General features: G+C 53.6%; 1 protein-coding gene across 1 annotated transcript; it reads right to left on the minus strand.

Moving 5' to 3' along the window:
• Positions 1-1,450: 1,450 nt before the first annotated feature.
• LOC145338936 (type 1 phosphatidylinositol 4,5-bisphosphate 4-phosphatase-like) lies at positions 1,451-19,336 on the minus strand. Its single transcript, XM_080183337.1, has 7 exons — positions 19,062-19,336; positions 11,254-11,444; positions 10,130-10,236; positions 8,105-8,210; positions 4,273-4,325; positions 3,828-3,918; positions 1,451-1,961 (listed from the first exon to the last, which is right to left on the minus strand). The coding sequence occupies exons 1-7, from the start codon at positions 19,333-19,335 to the stop codon at positions 1,818-1,820; spliced, it is 966 nt and encodes a 321-aa protein (XP_080039463.1). The 5' UTR covers position 19,336; the 3' UTR covers positions 1,451-1,817.
• Between the last annotated feature and the right edge of the window lie 207 nt (positions 19,337-19,543).

Below are 19,543 nucleotides of genomic sequence, written 5' to 3' on the forward strand. Positions count from 1 at the left end.
GCGGGCATTGTGTACACTGTGTACAGCAGAGTGTGTGGGCATTGTGTACACAGTGTACAGCAGACTGCAGGCATTGTGTACAGCAGAGAGTGTGTGGGCATTGTGTACAGCAGAGAGACTGTGCACGCATTGTGTACACAGTATACACAAGTGTGCACAAGCATTGCGCAAAGCATATACACAAAATATGAATGGTCCGTCCGCACAGGGAGTGGTCCAGTTACACGGGGAGTGGTTTGGTCACATCAGGAGGGTTGTGTTCCGGCCGGATTGCCTGCTGTTAGCCCCTTCGCACACAGCACTCTCTCCCCAACTGAATCCACTCGGACCCTGGAGGAGTGTGGGAGGGAAATGCGAGGCTGACAGCGGATCGGAAAGTCAGTGGGGGAGCAGGGTGGATCACATGGGGCGGGAAAATCAGCACACTCGGCATCTCTACCTGGGAAAGTGGAGATGCAGGCAGTGAAACAGGATTCATAGCAGCAAGCCTCCATTCTCTCAGTTAATTATCAGAACAAAACCTCATCGACCAACAAACAGCAGCAATATTAATATTCCAGATAGAGAGTCAGTGTCTGCAGCAAGGCGGGGGGGGGACATTACAGGGCGCGTGCGCACACAGGCTGTAGTGAGCGGACACGGACACACACACACACACACGTGGGGCCTGTAGTGAGCGGACACGGACACACACACACACACGTGGGGCCTGTAGTGAGCAGACACGGACACACACACACGGGGTCTGTAGTGAGCAGACACGGACACACACACACGTGGGGCCTGTAGTGAGCAGACACGGACACACACACACGGGGTCTGTAGTGAGCGGACACGGACACACACACACGGGGTCTGTAGTGAGCGGACACGGACACACACACACGGGGTCTGTAGTGAGCGGACACGGACACACACACACGGGGTCTGTAGTGAGCGGACATGGACACACACACACGGGGTCTGTAGTGAGCAGACACGGACACACACACGGGGTCTGTAGTGAGCAGACACGGACACACACACACGGGGTCTGTAGTGAGCGGACATGGACACACACACACGGGGTCTGTAGTGAGCAGACACGGACACACACACGGGGTCTGTAGTGAGCAGACACGGACACACACACACACGGGGTCTGTAGTGAGCAGACACGGACACACACACACGGGGTCTGTAGTGAGCAGACACGGACACACACACACGGGGTCTGTAGTGAGCGGACACGGACACACACACACGGGGTCTGTAGTGAGCGGACACGGACACACACACACGGGGTCTGTAGTGAGCGGACACGGACACACACACACGGGGTCTGTAGTGAGCGGACACGGACACACACACACGGGGTCTGTAGTGAGCGGACACGGACACACACACACGGGGACTGTAGTGAGCAGACACGGACACACACACGGGGTCTGTAGTGAGCAGACACGGACACACACACGGGGTCTGTAGTGAGCAGACACGGACACACACACACGGGGTCTGTAGTGAGCAGACACGGACACACACACACGGGGTCTGTAGTGAGCAGACACGGACACACACACACGGGGTCTGTAGTGAGTGGACACGGACACACACACACGGGGTCTGTAGTGAGCAGACACGGACACACACACACGGGGTCTGTAGTGAGCGGACACGGACACACACACACGGGGTCTGTAGTGAGGGGGTGACGCTGTTAGGGGACACAGTGAGAGTCAAGGTTCCCCGTGATCCCATCTTCCTGTGCAGCAAGGTGGGTTAAGGAGGCCATTCAGCCCCTCGCTCCGCTCCCTCTTCCTGGGGCTGGGAGACCATCAGGAGAAGTTCTGGATGGGATGACTGACTCGGAGACAAGCCCAGTAACAGGCTCGGGCCAGGCAGCAGAGACAGAGGATGATCAGCACAGCCCAGGCAGCATAGATCCCGTGGTGTTTAACAGCCAGTCTCCACGTGGTCACCTGGGGAGAGACAGAGACGGTCACAATAGCAACCTGGAGACATCCCAAACACCCGGGGAGGGGAGAGAAGAGGGGGTGCAGGCTTGGGGCAGTGGGGAATGTTAGGGTGCAGTGTGTGTGTTGGGGGTGCAGGCTGTGGGGTGATGTTAGGGTGCAGTGTGTGTGTTGGGGGTGCAGGCTTGGGGCAGTGGGGAATGTTAGGGTGCAGTGTGTGTGTTGGGGGTGCAGGCTGTGGGGGTGATGTTAGGGTGCAGTGTGTGTGTTGGGGGTGCAGGCTGTGGGGGGGTGATGTTAGGGTGCAGTGTGTGTGTTGGGGGTGCAGGCTGTGGGGGGGTGATGTTAGGGTGCAGTGTGCGTGTTGGGGGTGCAGGCTGTGGGGGGGTGATGTTAGGGTGCAGTGTGCGTGTTGGGGGTGCAGGCTGTGGGGGGGGGATGTTAGGGTGCAGTGTGTGTGTTGGGGGTGCAGGCTGTGGGGGGGGTGATGTTAGGGTGCAGTGTGTGTGTTGGGGGTGCAGGCTGTGGGGGGGTGATGTTAGGGTGCAGTGTGTGTGTTGGGGGTGCAGGCTGTGGGGGGGGGATGTTAGGGTGCAGTGTGTGTGTTGGGGGTGCAGGCTGTGGGGGGGGTGATGTTAGGGTGCAGTGTGTGTGTTGGGGGTGCAGGCTGTGGGGGGGGATGTTAGGGTGCAGTGTGTGTGTTGGGGGTGCAGGCTGTGGGGGGGTGATGTTAGGGTGCAGTGTGTGTGTTGGGGGTGCAGGCTGTGGGGGGGGGTGATGTTAGGGTGCAGTGTGTGTGTTGGGGGTGCAGGCTGTGGGGGGGGTGATGTTAGGGTGCAGTGTGTGTGTTGGGGGTGCAGGCTGGGGGGGGGGATGTTAGGGTGCAGTGTGTGTGTTGGGGGTGCAGGCAGTGTGGGGGGGTGATGTTAGGGTGCAGTGTGTGTGTTGGGGGTGCAGGCTGTGTGGGGGGGGGATGTTAGGGTGCAGTGTGTGTGTTGGGGGTGCAGGCTGTGGGGGGGTGATGTTAGGGTGCAGTGTGTGTGTTGGGGGTGCAGGCTGTGTGGGGGGGGATGTTAGTGCAGTGTGTGTGTTGGGGGTGCAGGCTGTGTGGGGGGGGGATGTTAGGGTGCAGTGTGTGTGTTGGGGGTGCAGGCTGTGGGGGGGGGATGTTAGGGTGCAGTGTGTGTGTTGGGGGTGCAGGCTGTGGGGGGGGATTGTTAGGGTGCAGTGTGTGTGTTGGGGGTGCAGGCTGTGTGGGGGGTGATGTTAGGGTGCAGTGTGTGTGTTGGGGGTGCAGGCTGTGTGGGGGGGGGATGTTAGGGTGCAGTGTGTGTGTTGGGGGTGCAGGCTGTGTGGGGGGGGGATGTTAGGGTGCAGTGTGTGTGTTGGGGGTGCAGGCTGTGGGGGGGGATGTTAGGGTGCAGTGTGTGTGTTGGGAGTGCAGGCTGTGGGGGGGTGATGTTAGGGTGCAGTGTGTGTGTTGGGGGTGCAGGCTGTGGGGGGTGATGTTAGGGTGCAGTGTGTGTGTTGGGGGTGCAGGCTGTGGGGGGGGGGATGTTAGGGTGCAGTGTGTGTGTTGGGGGTGCAGGCTGTGGGGGGGGATGTTAGGGTGCAGTGTGTGTGTTGGGGGTGCAGGCTGTGGGGGGGGTGATGTTAGGGTGCAGTGTGTGTGTTGGGGGTGCAGGCTGTGGGGGGGGGATGTTAGGGTGCAGTGTGTGTGTTGGGGGTGCAGGCTGTGGGGGGGGATGTTAGGGTGCAGTGTGTGTGTTGGGGTGCAGGCTGTGGGGGGGGATGTTAGGGTGCAGTGTGTGTGTTGGGGGTGCAGGCTGGGGGTCGGAGGGGGTAGAGGGGGTGCACTAGTCCGATACTCACAGCCACTCCGGCAGCAATAATGGCGAAGAGCATTCCCAGCAGGAATATCCAGAGGCAGCGCTTCCTGGGGTACCGACGGCCAATCGATGATCTGAGAACAACACAGCAAGTGTCAGACACACACAGACAGACACAGACACAGACACAGACAGACAGACACACACACAGACACAGACAGACAGACACACACACAGACACACACACAGACACACACACAGACACACACACAGACACACACACAGACACACACACAGACACACACACAGACACACACACAGACACACACACAGACACACACACAGACACACACACAGACACACACACAGACACACACACAGACACACACACAGACACACACACAGACACAGTGTGCCCACATGCGAACATGCCCCCTAAGCACTGGCATTGCCACTGGAATGTGTACACCTCCGACAGATATACTTACACACAGCGACAGTGTGGACATCGTGCTAACGTCCTGTCTGTGAACTCCCTCCACTGTAAAAACACAAGAGGGGAGACAGTGGGGGGGTCACAACAGTGCAGCCAGAACAGAATTCTCCTCTAAACAGCGGGAAATCTGCTATCTTAAAGAAACCTTATGGATGGCTGCCACAAGTCACCTGATCATTGGCAACTGCAGGGTGCTGGAGAGTGTGGAAAGCTCTGCGTGGATTCCCAGACCACACTACCAGACAGGTTAAAATGTACATTCAATTTCAAAATGTCTACACGTGGTGCACGAATGGCAGCTTTCCCCAGACATACACATAGCTCAAAACTCCACAAACTGGGGCAAACGGGGACTGTCCCAGGGCACAGGAACAGGCCCTTTGGCCCACCAAGCCTGTGGCGACCAAGCGCCTGTATCCCTCTATTCCCCGTCTGTTCATGCATCTATCCAGATAGACCTTAAATGTCACTAACGTATCTCAACCACCTCACTGGGCAGTGCATTCCAGGCCCCCACCCCACACTGTGGATAAAGCTTCCTCTGCACATGTCCACTAAACCTTCCACCTCTTATCTTGAACCTGTGCCCCCTTCTAATTGTCATTTCCTCCCTGGGAAAAAAAGCTTCCAACTGTTCACCCCATCCATATCCCTTTGTCATTTTATAAACTTCTATCAGGTCACCACTCAGTCTCCGCCTTTCCAAAAATGGAAGGTTTATTAGTCACACGTAAGGTTTACATTAACGCTGAGGGTTACGGATAGGGTGAACAGTTGGAAGCTTACATTAATATTGCAATGAAGTCACTGTGAAAATCCCCTAGTCGCCCACACTCCGGCGCCTGTTCAGGTTACACGAAGCGGGAATTTAGCACGGCCCAATGCACCCTAACCAGCACGTCTTTCAGACTGTGGGAGGAAAAAGGAGCACCCAGAGGAAACCCACGCAGACACAGGGAGAATGTGCAGACTCCACACAGACAGCGAACCAAGCCCCAGGGAATCGAACCCGGGTCCCTGGCGCAGTGAGGCAGCAGCGCTAACCCATTGTGCGCTGAGCCGGGAATCGAACCCGGGTCCCTGGCGCTGCGAGGCAGCAGCGCTAACCCATTGTGCGCTGAGCCGGGAATCGAACCCGGGTCCCTGGCGCTGCGAGGCAGCAGCGCTAACCCACTGTGCGCTGAGCCGGGAATCGAACCCAGGTCCCTGGCGCTGCGAGGCAGCAGCGCTAACCCACTGTGCGCTGAGCCGGGAATCGAACCCGGGTCCCTGGCGCTGAGAGACAGCAGCGCTAACCCACTGTGCGCTGAGCCGGGAATCGAACCCGGGTCCCTGGCGCTGAGAGACAGCAGCGCTAACCCACTGTGCGCTGAGCCGGGAATCGAACCCAGGTCCCTGGCGCTGCGAGGCAGCAGCGCTAACCCACTGTGCGCTGAGCCGGGAATCGAACCCGGGTCCCTGGCGCTGTGAGACAGCAGCGCTAACCCACTGTGCGCTGAGCCAGGAATCGAACCCGGGTCCCTGGCACTGTGAGGCAGCAGCGCTAACCCACTGTGCGCTGAGCCGGGAATCGAACCCGGGTCCCTGGCGCTGCGAGGCAGCAGCGCTAACCCACTGTGCGCTGAGCCGGGAATCGAACCCGGGTCCCTGGCGCTGTGAGGCAGCAGCGCTAACCCACTGTGCGCTGAGCCGGGAATCGAACCCAGGTCCCTGGCGCTGCGAGGCAGCAGCGCTAACCCACTGTGCGCTGAGCCGGGAATCGAACCCGGGTCCCTGGCGCTGTGAGGCAGCAGCGCTAACCCACTGTGCTGTCTTTCCAGGGAGAGTAATGCCAGTTTCTTCAGTCTTGCCTCATAGCTAATACCCTCCATACCAGGCAATATCTGGTAAACCTTTTCTGCACTCTGTCCAAAGCCTCCACGTCCTTCTGGTAGTGTGGTGGCCAGGATTGAACACAGTATTCTAAATGTGGCCTAACCAGCATTTTATATAACTGGTACATAATATTACCAACTTTTATACTGGATGCCCTGTCCAATGAAGGCAAGCATGCCGTATACTCTCTTCACCACCTTTCCCGCCCACGCCTCCGGACCACCCCGCCCGCCCAAGCTCCTGATGGTTCTGCCATTTATTTTACAGCCCCCACCTGAATTGGATCGACAAAAATGCATCAGCAGAGATCCCAGCACTCAAAGAAGACAGACGGCAGCAGTGGGAGGGTGTGTTTCTGAATGGAGGGCTGTGAGAAGTGGTGTTCCTCAGGGAGCAGTGCTGGGACCTTTGCTGTTTGTAATACATATAAACGATTTGGAGGAAAATGTAACTGGTTTGATTCGTAAGTTTACAGATGACCCCAAGATTGGTGGCACAGTGGACAGTGAAGAAAGTTATCTCCAATTGTAACGGGATCTTGATCAATTGGGCCAGTGGGCTGACCAGTGGCAGATGGAGTTTAATTTAGATGACTGTGAGGTGATGCATTTTGGTCGATGGAACCAGGGCAGGACTTACTCAGTTAATGGTAGGGCGTTGGGGAGAGTTACAGAACAAAGAGATCTCGGGGTACAGGTTCATAGCTCCTTGAAAGTGGAGTCACAGGTGGACAGAGTGGTGAAGAAGGCATTTGGCATGCTTGGTTTCATCGGTCAGAACATTGAATACAGGAGTTGGGACGTCTTGTTGAAGTTGTACAAGACATTGGTAAGGCCACACTTGGAATACTGTGTACAATTCTGGTCACCCGATTATAGAAAGGATATTATTAAACTAGAAAGAGCGCAGAAAAGATTTACTAGGATGCTACCGGGACTTGATGGATTGAGTTATAAGGAGAGGTTGGATAGACTGGGACTTTTTTCTCTGGAGCGTAGGAGGCTGAGGGGTGATCTTATAGAGGTCTATAAAATAATGAGGGGCACAGATCAGCTAGATAGTCAATATCTTTTCCCCAAAGGTAGGGGAGTCTAAAACTAGAGGGCAGAGGTTTAAGGTGAGAGGGGGAGAGATACAAAAGGGTCCAGAGGGGCAATTTTTTCACCCAGAGGGTGGTGAGTGTCTGGAACGAGCTGCCAGAGGCAGTAGTAGAGGCGGGGACAATTTTATCTTTTGAAAAGCATTTACATAGCTACATAGGCACAACACTGAGGGCCGAAGGGCCTGTACTGTGCTGTAATATTCTACATTCTATGGGTACGATGCATATAGAGGGATATGGGCCAAATGTGGGCAACTGGGACTATCATAGAACCCTACAGTGCAGAAAGAGGCCCTTCAGCCCATCGAGTCTGCACCAAACAATCCCACCCAGGCCCTAGCCCCATATCGCTACGTATATACCCACTAATCCCTCTAACCTACGCATCCCTGGACACTAAGGGGCAATTTCTTAGCATGGCCAATCGACCTAACCCGCACATCTTTGGACTGTGGGAGGAAACCGGAGCACCCGGACAAAACTCACACAGACACGAGGAGAATGTGCAATCTCCACACAGACAGTGACCCGAGGCAGAAATCGAACCCAGGACCCTGGAGCTGTGAAACAACAGCGCTAACCACTGTGCTACCGTGCCGCCCTAGATTAAGGGTTTTGAAAAAACGGGTGCATGGACAAGTTGGGCCAAAGGGCCTGTTGCTCTAGTACTCTCATCTCCCATTAGAGTCACAGAAAAACATCAGCCATGATTGAATGGGCCGAGTGGCCTCATTCTGCTCCTATGTCTTAGGGTCATATCACCTGCTCAAAAAACTCAATTAAATTAGTGAGCGTGACCTCCCAGGTACACAACTGTCGCTGATAAGACCAGGGATGAAGAACTCACCAGGAAAGTGTTTCTGCAGTGGCCACAGATGACGCGGGTCCCTGAGGGCGGCGGGTCCGGGCTACTGGGGCCAGGGTGGATGGGTCCGAGATTTATAATCCGTTTGCTGTAGCAACAGAAACAAACAGCAGGGCAGTGATCAGACAGGCAGAGTCAAACAGCAGGGCAGTGATCAGACAGGCAGAGTCAAACAGCAGGGCAGTGATCAGACAGGCAGAGTCAAACAGCAAGGTACACAGTGCAGCCCAGCCCAGCGCCCCCACCCCCCCGAGCCAGTTATACAGGGACAGGAGGAGGCCATTCAGCCCCTCTCCCCCAGCCTGTTACACAGGAACAGGAGGAGGCCATTCAGCCCCTCTCCTCCAGCCTGTTACACAGGGACAAGAGGAGGCCATTCAGCCCCTCTCCTCCAGCCTGTTACACAGGGACAGGAGGAGGCCATTCAGCCCCTCTCCTCCAGCCTGTTACACAGGGACAGGAGGAGGCCATTCAGCCCCTCTCCTCCAGCCTGTTACACAGGGACAGGAGGAGGCCATTCAGCCCGTTACACAGGGACAGGAGGAGGCCATTCAGCCCCTCTCCTCCAGCCTGTTACACAGGGACAGGAGGAGGCCATTCAGCCTGGGAAATGTCTCAATCTTCAGGTTTATTATAGATGGCCAATTTATATCAGCCCTACCAGGAACACACACCAAACAGCCAATTCTCACTGACTGGTGTCTCTCAGTCCCCTCTCTCAGGGAGATATCTGTACACTGACTGGTGTCTCTCAGTCCCCCCTCTCAGGGAGATATCTGTACACTGACTGGTGTCTCTCAGTCCCCCCGCTCTCTCTCTCAGGGAGATATCTGTACACTGACTGGTGTCTCTCAGTCCCCTCTCTCTCTCAGGGAGATATCTGTACACTGACTGGTGTCTCTCAGTCCCCTCTCTCTCTCTCTCAGGGAGATATCTGTACACTGACTGGTGTCTCTCAGTCCCCTCTCTCTCTCAGGGAGATATCTGTACCCTGACTGGTGTCTCTCAGTCCTCTCTCTCTCTCTCAGGGAGATATCTGTACACTGACTGGTGTGTCTCAGTCCCCCCTCTCTCAGGGAGATATCTGTACACTGACTGGTGTCTCTCAGTCCCCCCGCTCTCTCTCTCAGGGAGATATCTGTACACTGACTGGTGTCTCTCAGTCCCCTCTCTCTCTCTCAGGGAGATATCTGTACACTGACTGGTGTCTCTCAGTCCCCTCTCTCTCTCTCTCAGGGAGATATCTGTACACTGACTGGTGTCTCTCAGTCCCCCCGCTCTCTCTCTCAGGGAGATATCTGTACACTGACTGGTGTCTCTCAGTCCCCTCTCTCTCTCAGGGAGATATCTGTACACTGACTGGTGTCTCTCAGTCCCCTCTCTCTCTCTCTCAGGGAGATATCTGTACACTGACTGGTGTCTCTCAGTCCCTCTCTCAGGGAGATATCTGTACACTGACTGGTGTCTCTCAGTCCCCTCTCTCTCTCAGGGAGATATCTGTACACTGACTGGTGTCTCTCAGTCCCCCCTCTCTCTCTCAGGGAGATATCTGTACACTGACTGGTGTCTCTCAGTCCCCTCTCTCTCTCTCAGGGAGATATCTGTACACTGACTGGTGTCTCTCAGTCCCCTCTCTTTCTCTCAGGGAGATATCTGTACACTGACTGGTGTCTCTCAGTCCCCTCTCTCTCTCTCTCAGGGAGATATCTGTACACTGACTGGTGTCTCTCAGTCCCCCTGCTCTCTCTCTCTCAGGGAGATATCTGTACACTGACTGGTGTCTCTCAGTCCCCTCTCTCTCTCTCTCTCTCTCTCAGGGAGATATCTGTACACTGACTGGTGTCTCTCAGTCCCCTCTCTCTCTCTCAGGGAGATATCTGTACACTGACTGGTGTGTCTCAGTCCTCTCTCTCTCTCAGGGAGATATCTGTACACTGACTGGTGTGTCTCAGTCCCCTCCCCCCGCCCCTCTCTCTGAGTGACTTGTACTAAGAAGGGTTCTCTTACCAGTAGGGTCGGGGACATGCGATCCTCTGCGAGGTAACTTTGCAGATTAGCAGACAGTTACACGGACAGCGAACATACTTCTTTCCTGCTGGTGCATTCTTAATGGGCTGCAGGAAAGAGGGAGGAGAAAGTTTAGATGAACAATCATATACTTTACATCAGCACCCATCCCAAGGTCTAACAAGCGAGTCCCTGAATGTAACATCCAGTGTTCGTGACTGCAAGCGTAAAAGAGAAACAGGCAGCAGTGTGGCACAGTGGGTTAGCACGACTGCCTCACAGCACCAGGGACCCCGGTTCAATTCCCAGCTTGGGTCACTTGTCTGGTGTGGGGTCTGCACATTCGCCCTGTGTCTGCCTGGGTTTCCTCCCACAATCTAAAGATGTGTAGGTTAGGGTGGATTGGCCGTGTTAAATTGTCCCTTAGTGTCCAAAGATGTGTAGGTTAGGGTCGATTGGCCGTGCTAAATTGTCCCTTAGTGTCCAAAGATGTGTAGGTTAGCTGGATTAGCAGGGTAAATATGTAGGATTACAGGAATAGGACCTGGAAGAGATGCCCCATCAGAAAATTGCTGCAGATTCGATGGGCCAAATGGCCTCCTTCTGCAGTGCAAGCATTCTACCATTCTAGGGAAAGATGTGGTTCACACGCGTCCATTCAAAGTAACAACACATTTACTGAGTCGCTCTCCCCCCCCCGTGCAAACTGAAACTGGGAAATGTCCCAAGGATATCACCAAATTATGTGACCCGCACTGAAGGCAATCATACAACCAAATAAATATATGGCACCAACTCCAACCCCACACCCTCCCCCCGTCTCGCCTCTGTACTCTCCCCCTACCCTCCCCACGTTCTCCCCCACCACCCCCATACCCTTCCCCCAACTGCCAACCCTGCACCCTCCCCTGTCCCGCCCCACACCCTTCCCCTCTGACCTTGCACCCTTGCCCTATCCTGCCCCGTGCCCTCCCCCCCTTACCCACGCCGGCTAGCGCCTTCTCCTGACCTTGCACCCTGCCTCGTCAACCCCTGCACCCTCCACCTCCATCCACAAAGCCTCCTGTCCCCTCACTACCCGACCACCCTCCCTCTCCTCCCAAATCCAGCAGCTCAGGGCTCACCGTTGCCTCATTACAGATTCCACACTTCACCACATGCTGCTGTAACTTGCCCTCCACATTAATCAGCGACTGACAGACCCGACAGTTTATCATGGGACTGCTCCCACTCTCAGGGCTAGTGAGCGGTGTGTATGGTGGAGGGTCTTCGCCCAGGAACAGAGCGGGCACTTGCTCCGAAAATCCAGGGTAACCTGCCAAAAAACATTGACTTTAGGCACTGCACAACGCAACCTCCCCTCATCTCCCAACCTCCTCCAAACCCCACATCCCGTGTAGAGGGAGCATTACTCTGTATCTAACCTCGTGCTGTACCTGTCCTGGGAGTGTTTGATGGGGGGACAGTGTAGAGGGAGCTTTACTCTGTATCTAACCCCGTGCTGTACCTGTCCTGGGAGTGTTTGATGGGGGGACAGTGTAGAGGGAGCTTTACTCTGTATCTAACCTCGTGCTGTACCTGTCCTGGGAGTGTTTGATGGGGGACAGTGTAGAGGGAGCTTTACTCTGTATCTAACCCCGTGCTGTACCTGTCCTGGGAGTGTTTGATGGGGGGACAGTGTAGAGGGAGCTTTACTCTGTATCTAACCCCGTGCTGTACCTGTCCTGGGAGTGTTTGATGGGGGGACAGTGTAGAGGGAGCTTTACTCTGTATCTAACCCCATGCTGTACCTGTCCTGGGAGTGTTTGATGGGGGGACAGTGTAGAGGGAGCTTTACTCTGTATCTAACACCATGCTGTACCTGTCCTGGGAGTGTTTGATGGGGGGGACAGTGTAGAGGGAGCTTTACTCTGTATCTAACCCCATGCTGTACCTGTCCTGGGAGTGTTTGATGGGGGGACAGTGTAGAGGGAGCTTTACTCTGTATCTAACACCATGCTGTACCTGTCCTGGGAGTGTTTAAACAGGAAGCTTCACCTATCAGTGCTGAAGCCACAGGAATGAGGAAGTGAATTAATAGTGTGAGAGAGGAATGTTTTTGTGGGTGATCTGGGTGAGGTGCTGAATCAGTCCCTATGCAGAGAGGATTAACAGGCTTGCTGTGTCTCTGTGTCACACTCAGACAGTGAATCCTATTGAGAACGGGATCACAGAATACAGAATGTTTCTCAGAGAGAGAATTGGGCAAATCACTGACAGCTTGTGAGTGAGAAACAGCATGGAGGATAGGAGCAGGAGAAGGCCATTCAGCCCATTATGCCTGCTCCTGCTTCATCACCATCATGGCTAATCCTCCAACTCAATAGCCCAATCCTGCTTTCTTCCCAAAGCTTAGACATCCTACACTGCAGAGGGAGGCCAGTTGGCCCATCAAATCTGCACCAACCACAATCCCACCCAGGCTCTATTCCTGCGACCCCACACATTCACCCTGCTAATCCCCCTAATATTAGGGGCAATGTGGCACAGCCAATCCATCTAACCTGCACATCTTTGGAGTGTGGGAGGTTAGCTCCCAGGTAGGGAAGGACTGCAGGCAGTATGAGAGAGAGGTTAGACAGGTGGTGGAGAAGGGAAATGCCCAGACTGAGGGGCTGAAGTGTATCTATTTTAACGCCAGGAGTGTAGTAAATAAGGTAGATGAGCTTAGGGCGTGGATTGCTGCTTGGGAATGTGATGTGGTGGCCATTACGGAGACTTGGATGTCTCAGGGACAGGACTGGGTACTTCAGGTGCCAGGTTTCAGATGCTTCAGGAAGGACAGGGAGGGAGGCAAAAGAGGTGGTGGAGTGGCACTGTTGATCAGGGACAGTGTCATGGCTGCAGAGAAGGAGGATGCCGTGGAGGGACTGTCTACAGAGTCTCTGTGGGTGGAAGTTAGGAACAGCAAAGGGTCGATAACTTTGCTGGGTGTTTTCTATAGGCTACCCAATAGTGACAGGGAAGTTGAGGTGCAGATAGGGAAACAGATCCTAGAGAGATGTAGTAATAACAGAGTTGTCGTGATAGGAGATTTCAATTTCCCAAACATCGACTGGAATATCCCTAGGGTAAGGGGTTTGGATGGGGAGGAGTTTGTTAGGTGTGTTCAGGAGGGTTTCCTGACACAGCACGTGGATAAGCCTACGAGAGGAGAGGCTGTACTTGACCTGGTACTGGCGAATGAACCAGGACAGGTGTCGGATCTCTCGGTGGGAGAGCATCTTGGGAATGGTGACCATAATTCTATCTCCTTCACGGTAGCATTGGAACGAGATAGGATCAGGCAGGCTAGGAAGGTGTTTGTCTGGAGTAAGGGGAAATATGAAGACATCAGGCAGATAATTAGACAAGTAAAGGAGGTGTTCTTGGGGAAAAGTACAGAAGGAAGGTGGCGAATTTTCAAGGAATGTTTGACTGGAGCTCTGCATGACAACGTTCCGATGAGACAAGGAGGTTTTGGTAGGTCGCGGGAACCGTGGTGCACGAAGGCTGTGTTGAACCTAGTCAGGAAGAAAAGGAAGGTGTATAAAAGGTTCAGAGAGCTAGGAGATGGTAAGGATCTAGAGGAGTCTAAGGCTTGGAGAAAGGAGCTTATAAAGGAAATTAGGAGAGCCAGAAGGGGACATGAGAAGGCCTTGGTGGGTAAGATAAAGGGCAAACCCAAGGCCTTCTACAAATATGTAGAAAGTAAAAGGATGAGAAGAGAAGGAATAGGACCTATAAAAGGTGAAGGGAGAAAGTCTGTGTGGAACCGGAAGAAATGGCAGAGGTGCTTAATGAGTACTTTGCCTCGGTATTCACGGTGGAAAGTGATCTGGGAGGTTATACTAAAGGTTTGCGGCAGTCTGAAAAGATTGAGTATCTGGACATTAAGAAAGAGGATGTGTTGGAACTTTTGAATTCTATCAAGGTAGATAAGTCGCTGGGACCGGATGGGATGTACCCCAGGTTACTGTGGGAGGCGAGGGAAGTGATTGCAGAGCCCCTGGCAATGATCTTTGCGTCGTCGATGGAGACAGGAGAGGTTCCGGAAGATTGCAGATGTGGTTCCTATTTTCAAGAAAGGGAACAGAGATAGCCCGGGAAATTACCGACCGGTGAGTCTGACCTCAGTGGTTGCTAAGTTGATGGAGAGGATTCTGAGGGACAGGATTTATGAGCATTTGGAGAAGTTTATTATGATCAGAAATAGTCAGCACAGCTTTGTCAAGGGCAGGTCGTGCCTTACGAGCCTAGTTGAGTTTTGAAAATGTGACTGAACACATTGACGAAGGAAGAGCGGTGGATGTGGTTTACATGGACTTCAGCAAGGCGTTTGATAAGGTCCCCCATGCAAGACTTCTTGAGAAGGTGAGAGGGAATGGGATCCAAGAAGCTTTGGCCTTGTGGATCCAGAACTGGCTTGCCTGCAGAAGGCAGAGAGTGGTTGTGGATGGGTCTTTTTCTGCATGGAGGTCGGTCACCAGTGGAGTGCCCCAGGGATCTGTTCTAGGACCCCTGCTGTTTGTCATTTTCATAAATGACCTGGAGGAGGAAGTGGAGGGATGGGTTAGTAAGTTCGCCGACGATACGACGGTTGATGGTGTTGTGGATAGTCTGGAGGGATGTCAGAAGTTGCAGCGAGACATAGATAGGATGCAAGACTGGGCGGAGAAGTGGCAGATGGACTTCAACACGGATAAATGTGTACTGGTCCATTTTGGCAGGACCAATCGAATGCAGGAGTACAATATCAAGGGTAGGAGTCTTAGTGTTGAGGATCAGAAGGATCTTGGGGTCCAGGTCCACAGGACTCTTAAATCGGCCTCGCAGCTGGAGGATGTGGTCAAGAAGGCGTATGGTGTACTGGCCTTCATTAATCGAGGGATTGAGTTTACGAGTCGGGAGGTAATGCTACAACTTTATAAGACCCTTGTCAGACCCCACTTGGAGTTCTGGTCACCTCACTACAGGAAGGATGTGGAAGCTATTGAGAGGGTGCAGAGGAGATTTACAAGGATGTTGCCTGGATTGGGGTGGCATGCCTTATGAGGATAGGTTGAGGGAGCTCGGTCTGTTCTCCCTGGAGAGACGAAGGTTGAGAGGCGACCTGATAGAGGTTTATAAAATGTTGAGAGGAATAGATAGGGTGGATTCTCGGAGGTTATTTCCCCGGGTTGAAATGGTCGCTACGAGAGGACACAGGTTTAAGGTGCTGGGAAGCAAGTAGAGGAGATGATAGGGGCAAGATTTTCACTCAGAGGGTGGAGTGAGTGAGTGGAATCGGCTGCCGTCAGTGGTGGTGGAGGCAAACTCGCTGGGGTCTTTTAAAAGACTTCTGAATGAGTATATGGGATCTAAGAGGGAATATGGGATCTGCAGAGGGACCTCGGGGTCCTTGTGCATGAGTCACAAAAACCCAGCTTGCAGGTGCAGCAGGTGGTCAGGAAGGCGAATGGGATGCTGGCCTTCATAGCGAGGGGGATTGAATATAAAAGTAGGGAGGTCTTGCTGCGGCTGTATAGGGCATTGGTGAGGCCGCAGCTGGAGTGCTGTGTGCAGTTTTGGGCGCCGCACCTGCGCAAAGATATTTTGGCCTTGGAGGGAGTGCAGAGGAGGTTTACTAGGCTGATACCGGAGTTGAGGGGGTTGAGCTATGAGGAGAGGCTGAATAAACTGGGCTTGTACTCGTTAGAGTTTAGAAGAATGAGGGGAGATCTCATTGAGACGTATAAGATGATGAATGGGATGGATAGGATAGAGGTGGAGAGGCTCTTCCCGCTCAGAAAGGACAGTAGGACTAGGGGGCACAGCCTCAAGATAAAGGGGGGGCGGTTTAGAACGGAGTTGAGGAGGAACTTCTTCACTCAAAGGGTGGTGAATCTCTGGAATTCTCTGCCCGTTGAAGTGGTGGAGGCTGCCTCGCTAAATATTTTTAAGACGCGGGTTGATGGGTTTTTGATAAGAGAGGGGATTAAGGGTTATGGGGAGAGGGCGGGAAAGTGGAACTGAGCCACGACAGATCAGCCATGACCTTATTGAATGGTGGGGCAGGCTCGAGGGGCTAGATGGCCTACTCCTGCTCCTATTTCTTATGTTCTTAACGGCATTGGGGGTTATAGTTTTATGGCTTGGTAGGTATTGATGTGATCGGCGCAACATGTGGGCTGAAGGGCTTGTTTGCGCTGTTCTAGACCCACGCAGACACAGGGAGAATGTCTGCGGAGTCTGCACAGTCACCCGAGGCCAGAATTGAACCTGAGCCTCTGGCGCTGAGAGGCAGCAGTGCTAACCCACTGTGTCACTGACCCCGTTCGCCCCAAGTGCTATATCCAGCTGCCTCTTGAATACATTCAGTGTGTTGGCATCAGCTACTTCCCATCGTGGTGAACTCCCCAGGCTCCTCCCCTGTCCTAAATGACCTGCCCTGAATCCTCAGACTGTAACCCCCCTGGTTCTGGACTCCACCCCCCCCACCATCAGGAACATCCTCTCTGCACCTCACCCAGATCACCACCAAAACATTCCTCTCTCACTATTAATTCACTTCCTCATTCCTGTGGCTACAGCACCGAAAGGTAAAACTTCCTGCTAAACATGAACTTAGGACAGGTACAGCACGGGGTTAGATACAGAGTAAAGCTCCCTCTACACTGTCCCCCCCATCAAACACTCCCAGGACAGGTACAGCACGGGGTTAGATACAGAGTAAAGCTCCCTCTACACTGTCCCCCCATCAAACACTCCCAGGACAGGTACAGCACGGGGTTAGATACAGAGTAAAGCTCCCTCTACACTGTCCCCCCATCAAACACTCCCAGGACAGGTACAGCACAGGGTTAGATACAGAGTAAAGCTCCCTCTACACTGTCCCCCCATCAAACACTCCCAGGACAGGTACAGCACGGGGTTAGATACAGAGTAAAGCTCCTTCTACACTGTCCCCCATCAAACACTCCCAGGACACTCTGCATCTACCCTATCTAGTCCTGTTAGAATTCTTTAAGTCTCTATGGGATCTCCCCCTCATTTGTCTGAACTCCAGCGAAAACATTCCTTACCCAGTCAATATCTCCTCCTATATCAGTCCCGCCACTCCCAGAATCAGCCTGGTAAACCTTCACTGCACTCCCTCGAGAGCAAGAACATCCTTCCTCAGAAAAAGAGACCAAAACTGCACACAATACTCTAGGTGTGGCCTCACCAAGGCCCTGTGTAATTGCAAAAACACATCCCTGCTCCTGTACTCCAAACCCCTCGCGATGTAGGCTAACATACCATTTGCCTTCTTTACCGCCTGCTGTTCCTGCATGCTTACCTTCAGTGACTGGTGCACCCAGATTCCTCTGTACACTTCCCCTCTCCCAATTTACAGCCATTCAGGTCGTAACCTGCCTTCCAATTATTGCTACCAAAGTGAATAACCTCACACTTACCCACATTAGCAGAGGTACACACACACAGTCTGTCCAAATCACAATGAAGCACCTCTGCATTCTCCTCACAGCTCAGCCCCCACCCCTCTCCCCAGCCAACTCTGTGTCATCTGCAAACGTGGAGATAATACACTCAGTACCTTTATTTGAATCATTAATACGTGGTGCAAATAGCAATAGTCTTAGCACTAATCCATGCAGCACTCCACTAATCACTGCCTGCCATTTGGAAAAAGACACCTTTATTCTTACTGGTTCACAGAGTCATATAGTGCAAACAAGGCCCTTCAGTCCATCCAGTCTGCACTGACAATAACTACCCCTAAGGGCACGCTAATCCCATTTTCCTGCACTTCTCCCATATATATGAATGTTCTGAGCACTATCCAAATATTTATTTAAAGGTTGTCAGCTTTCCAGCTTCCAATCATGTATTTTGGAAGGTCTAATACAGATGGGAAATATACAGTAAATGTCAGAAGCTTTAAGACTATTGATAGGCAGAGGGATCTGGGTGTACAAGTACACAGGTCACTGAAAGTGGCAACGCAGGTGGAGAAGGTAGTCAGGAAGGCATACGGCATGCTTGCCTTCATCGGCCGGGGCACTGAGTTTAAAAATTGGCAAGTCATGTTGCAGCTTTATAGAACCTTAGTGAGGCCGCACTTGGAATATAGTGTTCAATTCTGGGTCACCCACACTACCAGAAGGACTACCAGAAGGATGTGGAGGCTTTGGAGAGGGGACAGAAAAGATTTACCAGGATGTTGCCCCTGGTATGGAGGGCATTAGCTATGAGGAGAGGTTGGAGAAACTTGGTTTGTTCTCACTGGAGGTTGAGGGGGAGACCTGATAGAAGTCTACAAGATGATGAGGGACAGAGTGGATAGTCAGAAGCTTTTCCCCCCAGGGTGGAAGAGTCAATTATTGGCTGGGGGGGGGGGGGGGGGGGGCACAGGTTTAAGGTGCGAGGGGCAAGGTTTAAAGGAGATGTACGAGGCAGATTTTTTTTACACAGAGGGGGGTGGGTGCCTGGAACTCGCTGCCGGGGGGAGGGAGTGGAAGCGGATACGATAGTGAGTTTTAAGGGGCGTCTGGACAAATCCATGAATAGGATGGGAATAGAGGGATACGGTCCCCGGAAGGGTAGGGGGGTTTAGTTCAGTCGGGGGGGCAGCATGGTCAGTGCAGGATTGGAGGGGCCGAAGGGCCTGTTCCTGTGCTGGAATTTTCTTTGTACCTTCCCAGGCCGGGCATTCCCAATTCCCACCTCCCTAAAGTGGAAAAAATATTTTCTGAAATCCCCTCTAATCTCCCGTCCCTTATCCTAAAACTGTCCCCCCAGAGTCTTATACACATTCCCCATCACTCTCCCCTAATCCCTGTAAAACTTACATCAGTTACCCCCTGTCTCTGTCACTCTCCCCACACTCCCTATCTCAGGGACATTGCTGGTTATATCAGTAGTTACTCACCAGCCGCACTGTACACATAGGGGGGCCCGGTGCTGGGGGTGACGGAGCCACCGGCTGGAGCCTCCTGGCCGGGCAGCAGCGGGGCCTTGTCCCCGGGGAAGGAGGCTCTATCCCCGGGCAGTAAGGGGGATTTCTCCCCGGGGAAGGCGGCTCTGTCCCCGGGCAGTAAGGGGGATTTCTCCCCGGGGAAGGCGGCTCTGTCCCCGGGCAGTAAGGGGGATTTCTCCCCGCTCTCTCCACTCCCTCCGCCCGAGGCCCCCGGCACCGCCGCCATCTTCCGCATCAGCGTCTGACCTCAACACGTAGCCCCGCCCCCGGTTAACAACGCCCGTCAGCACAAACCCCGCCCCTAACCGCGCCCCCAAACCCAAACCCCGCCTCAGTCCGCAAGCGAACACCGCCCCCAACCCGGACCCCGCCCTCAAACCCCGCCCCCAAACCCCGCCCCAATGTCAAACCCCGCCTCACACCCCGCCCCGAAT

Source organism: Carcharhinus amblyrhynchos, unplaced genomic scaffold (assembly GCF_965287045.1).
Source record: "Carcharhinus amblyrhynchos unplaced genomic scaffold, sCarAmb.v2.hapA chromosome_253, whole genome shotgun sequence".
Taxonomy (NCBI): Eukaryota; Metazoa; Chordata; class Chondrichthyes; order Carcharhiniformes; family Carcharhinidae; genus Carcharhinus; species Carcharhinus amblyrhynchos.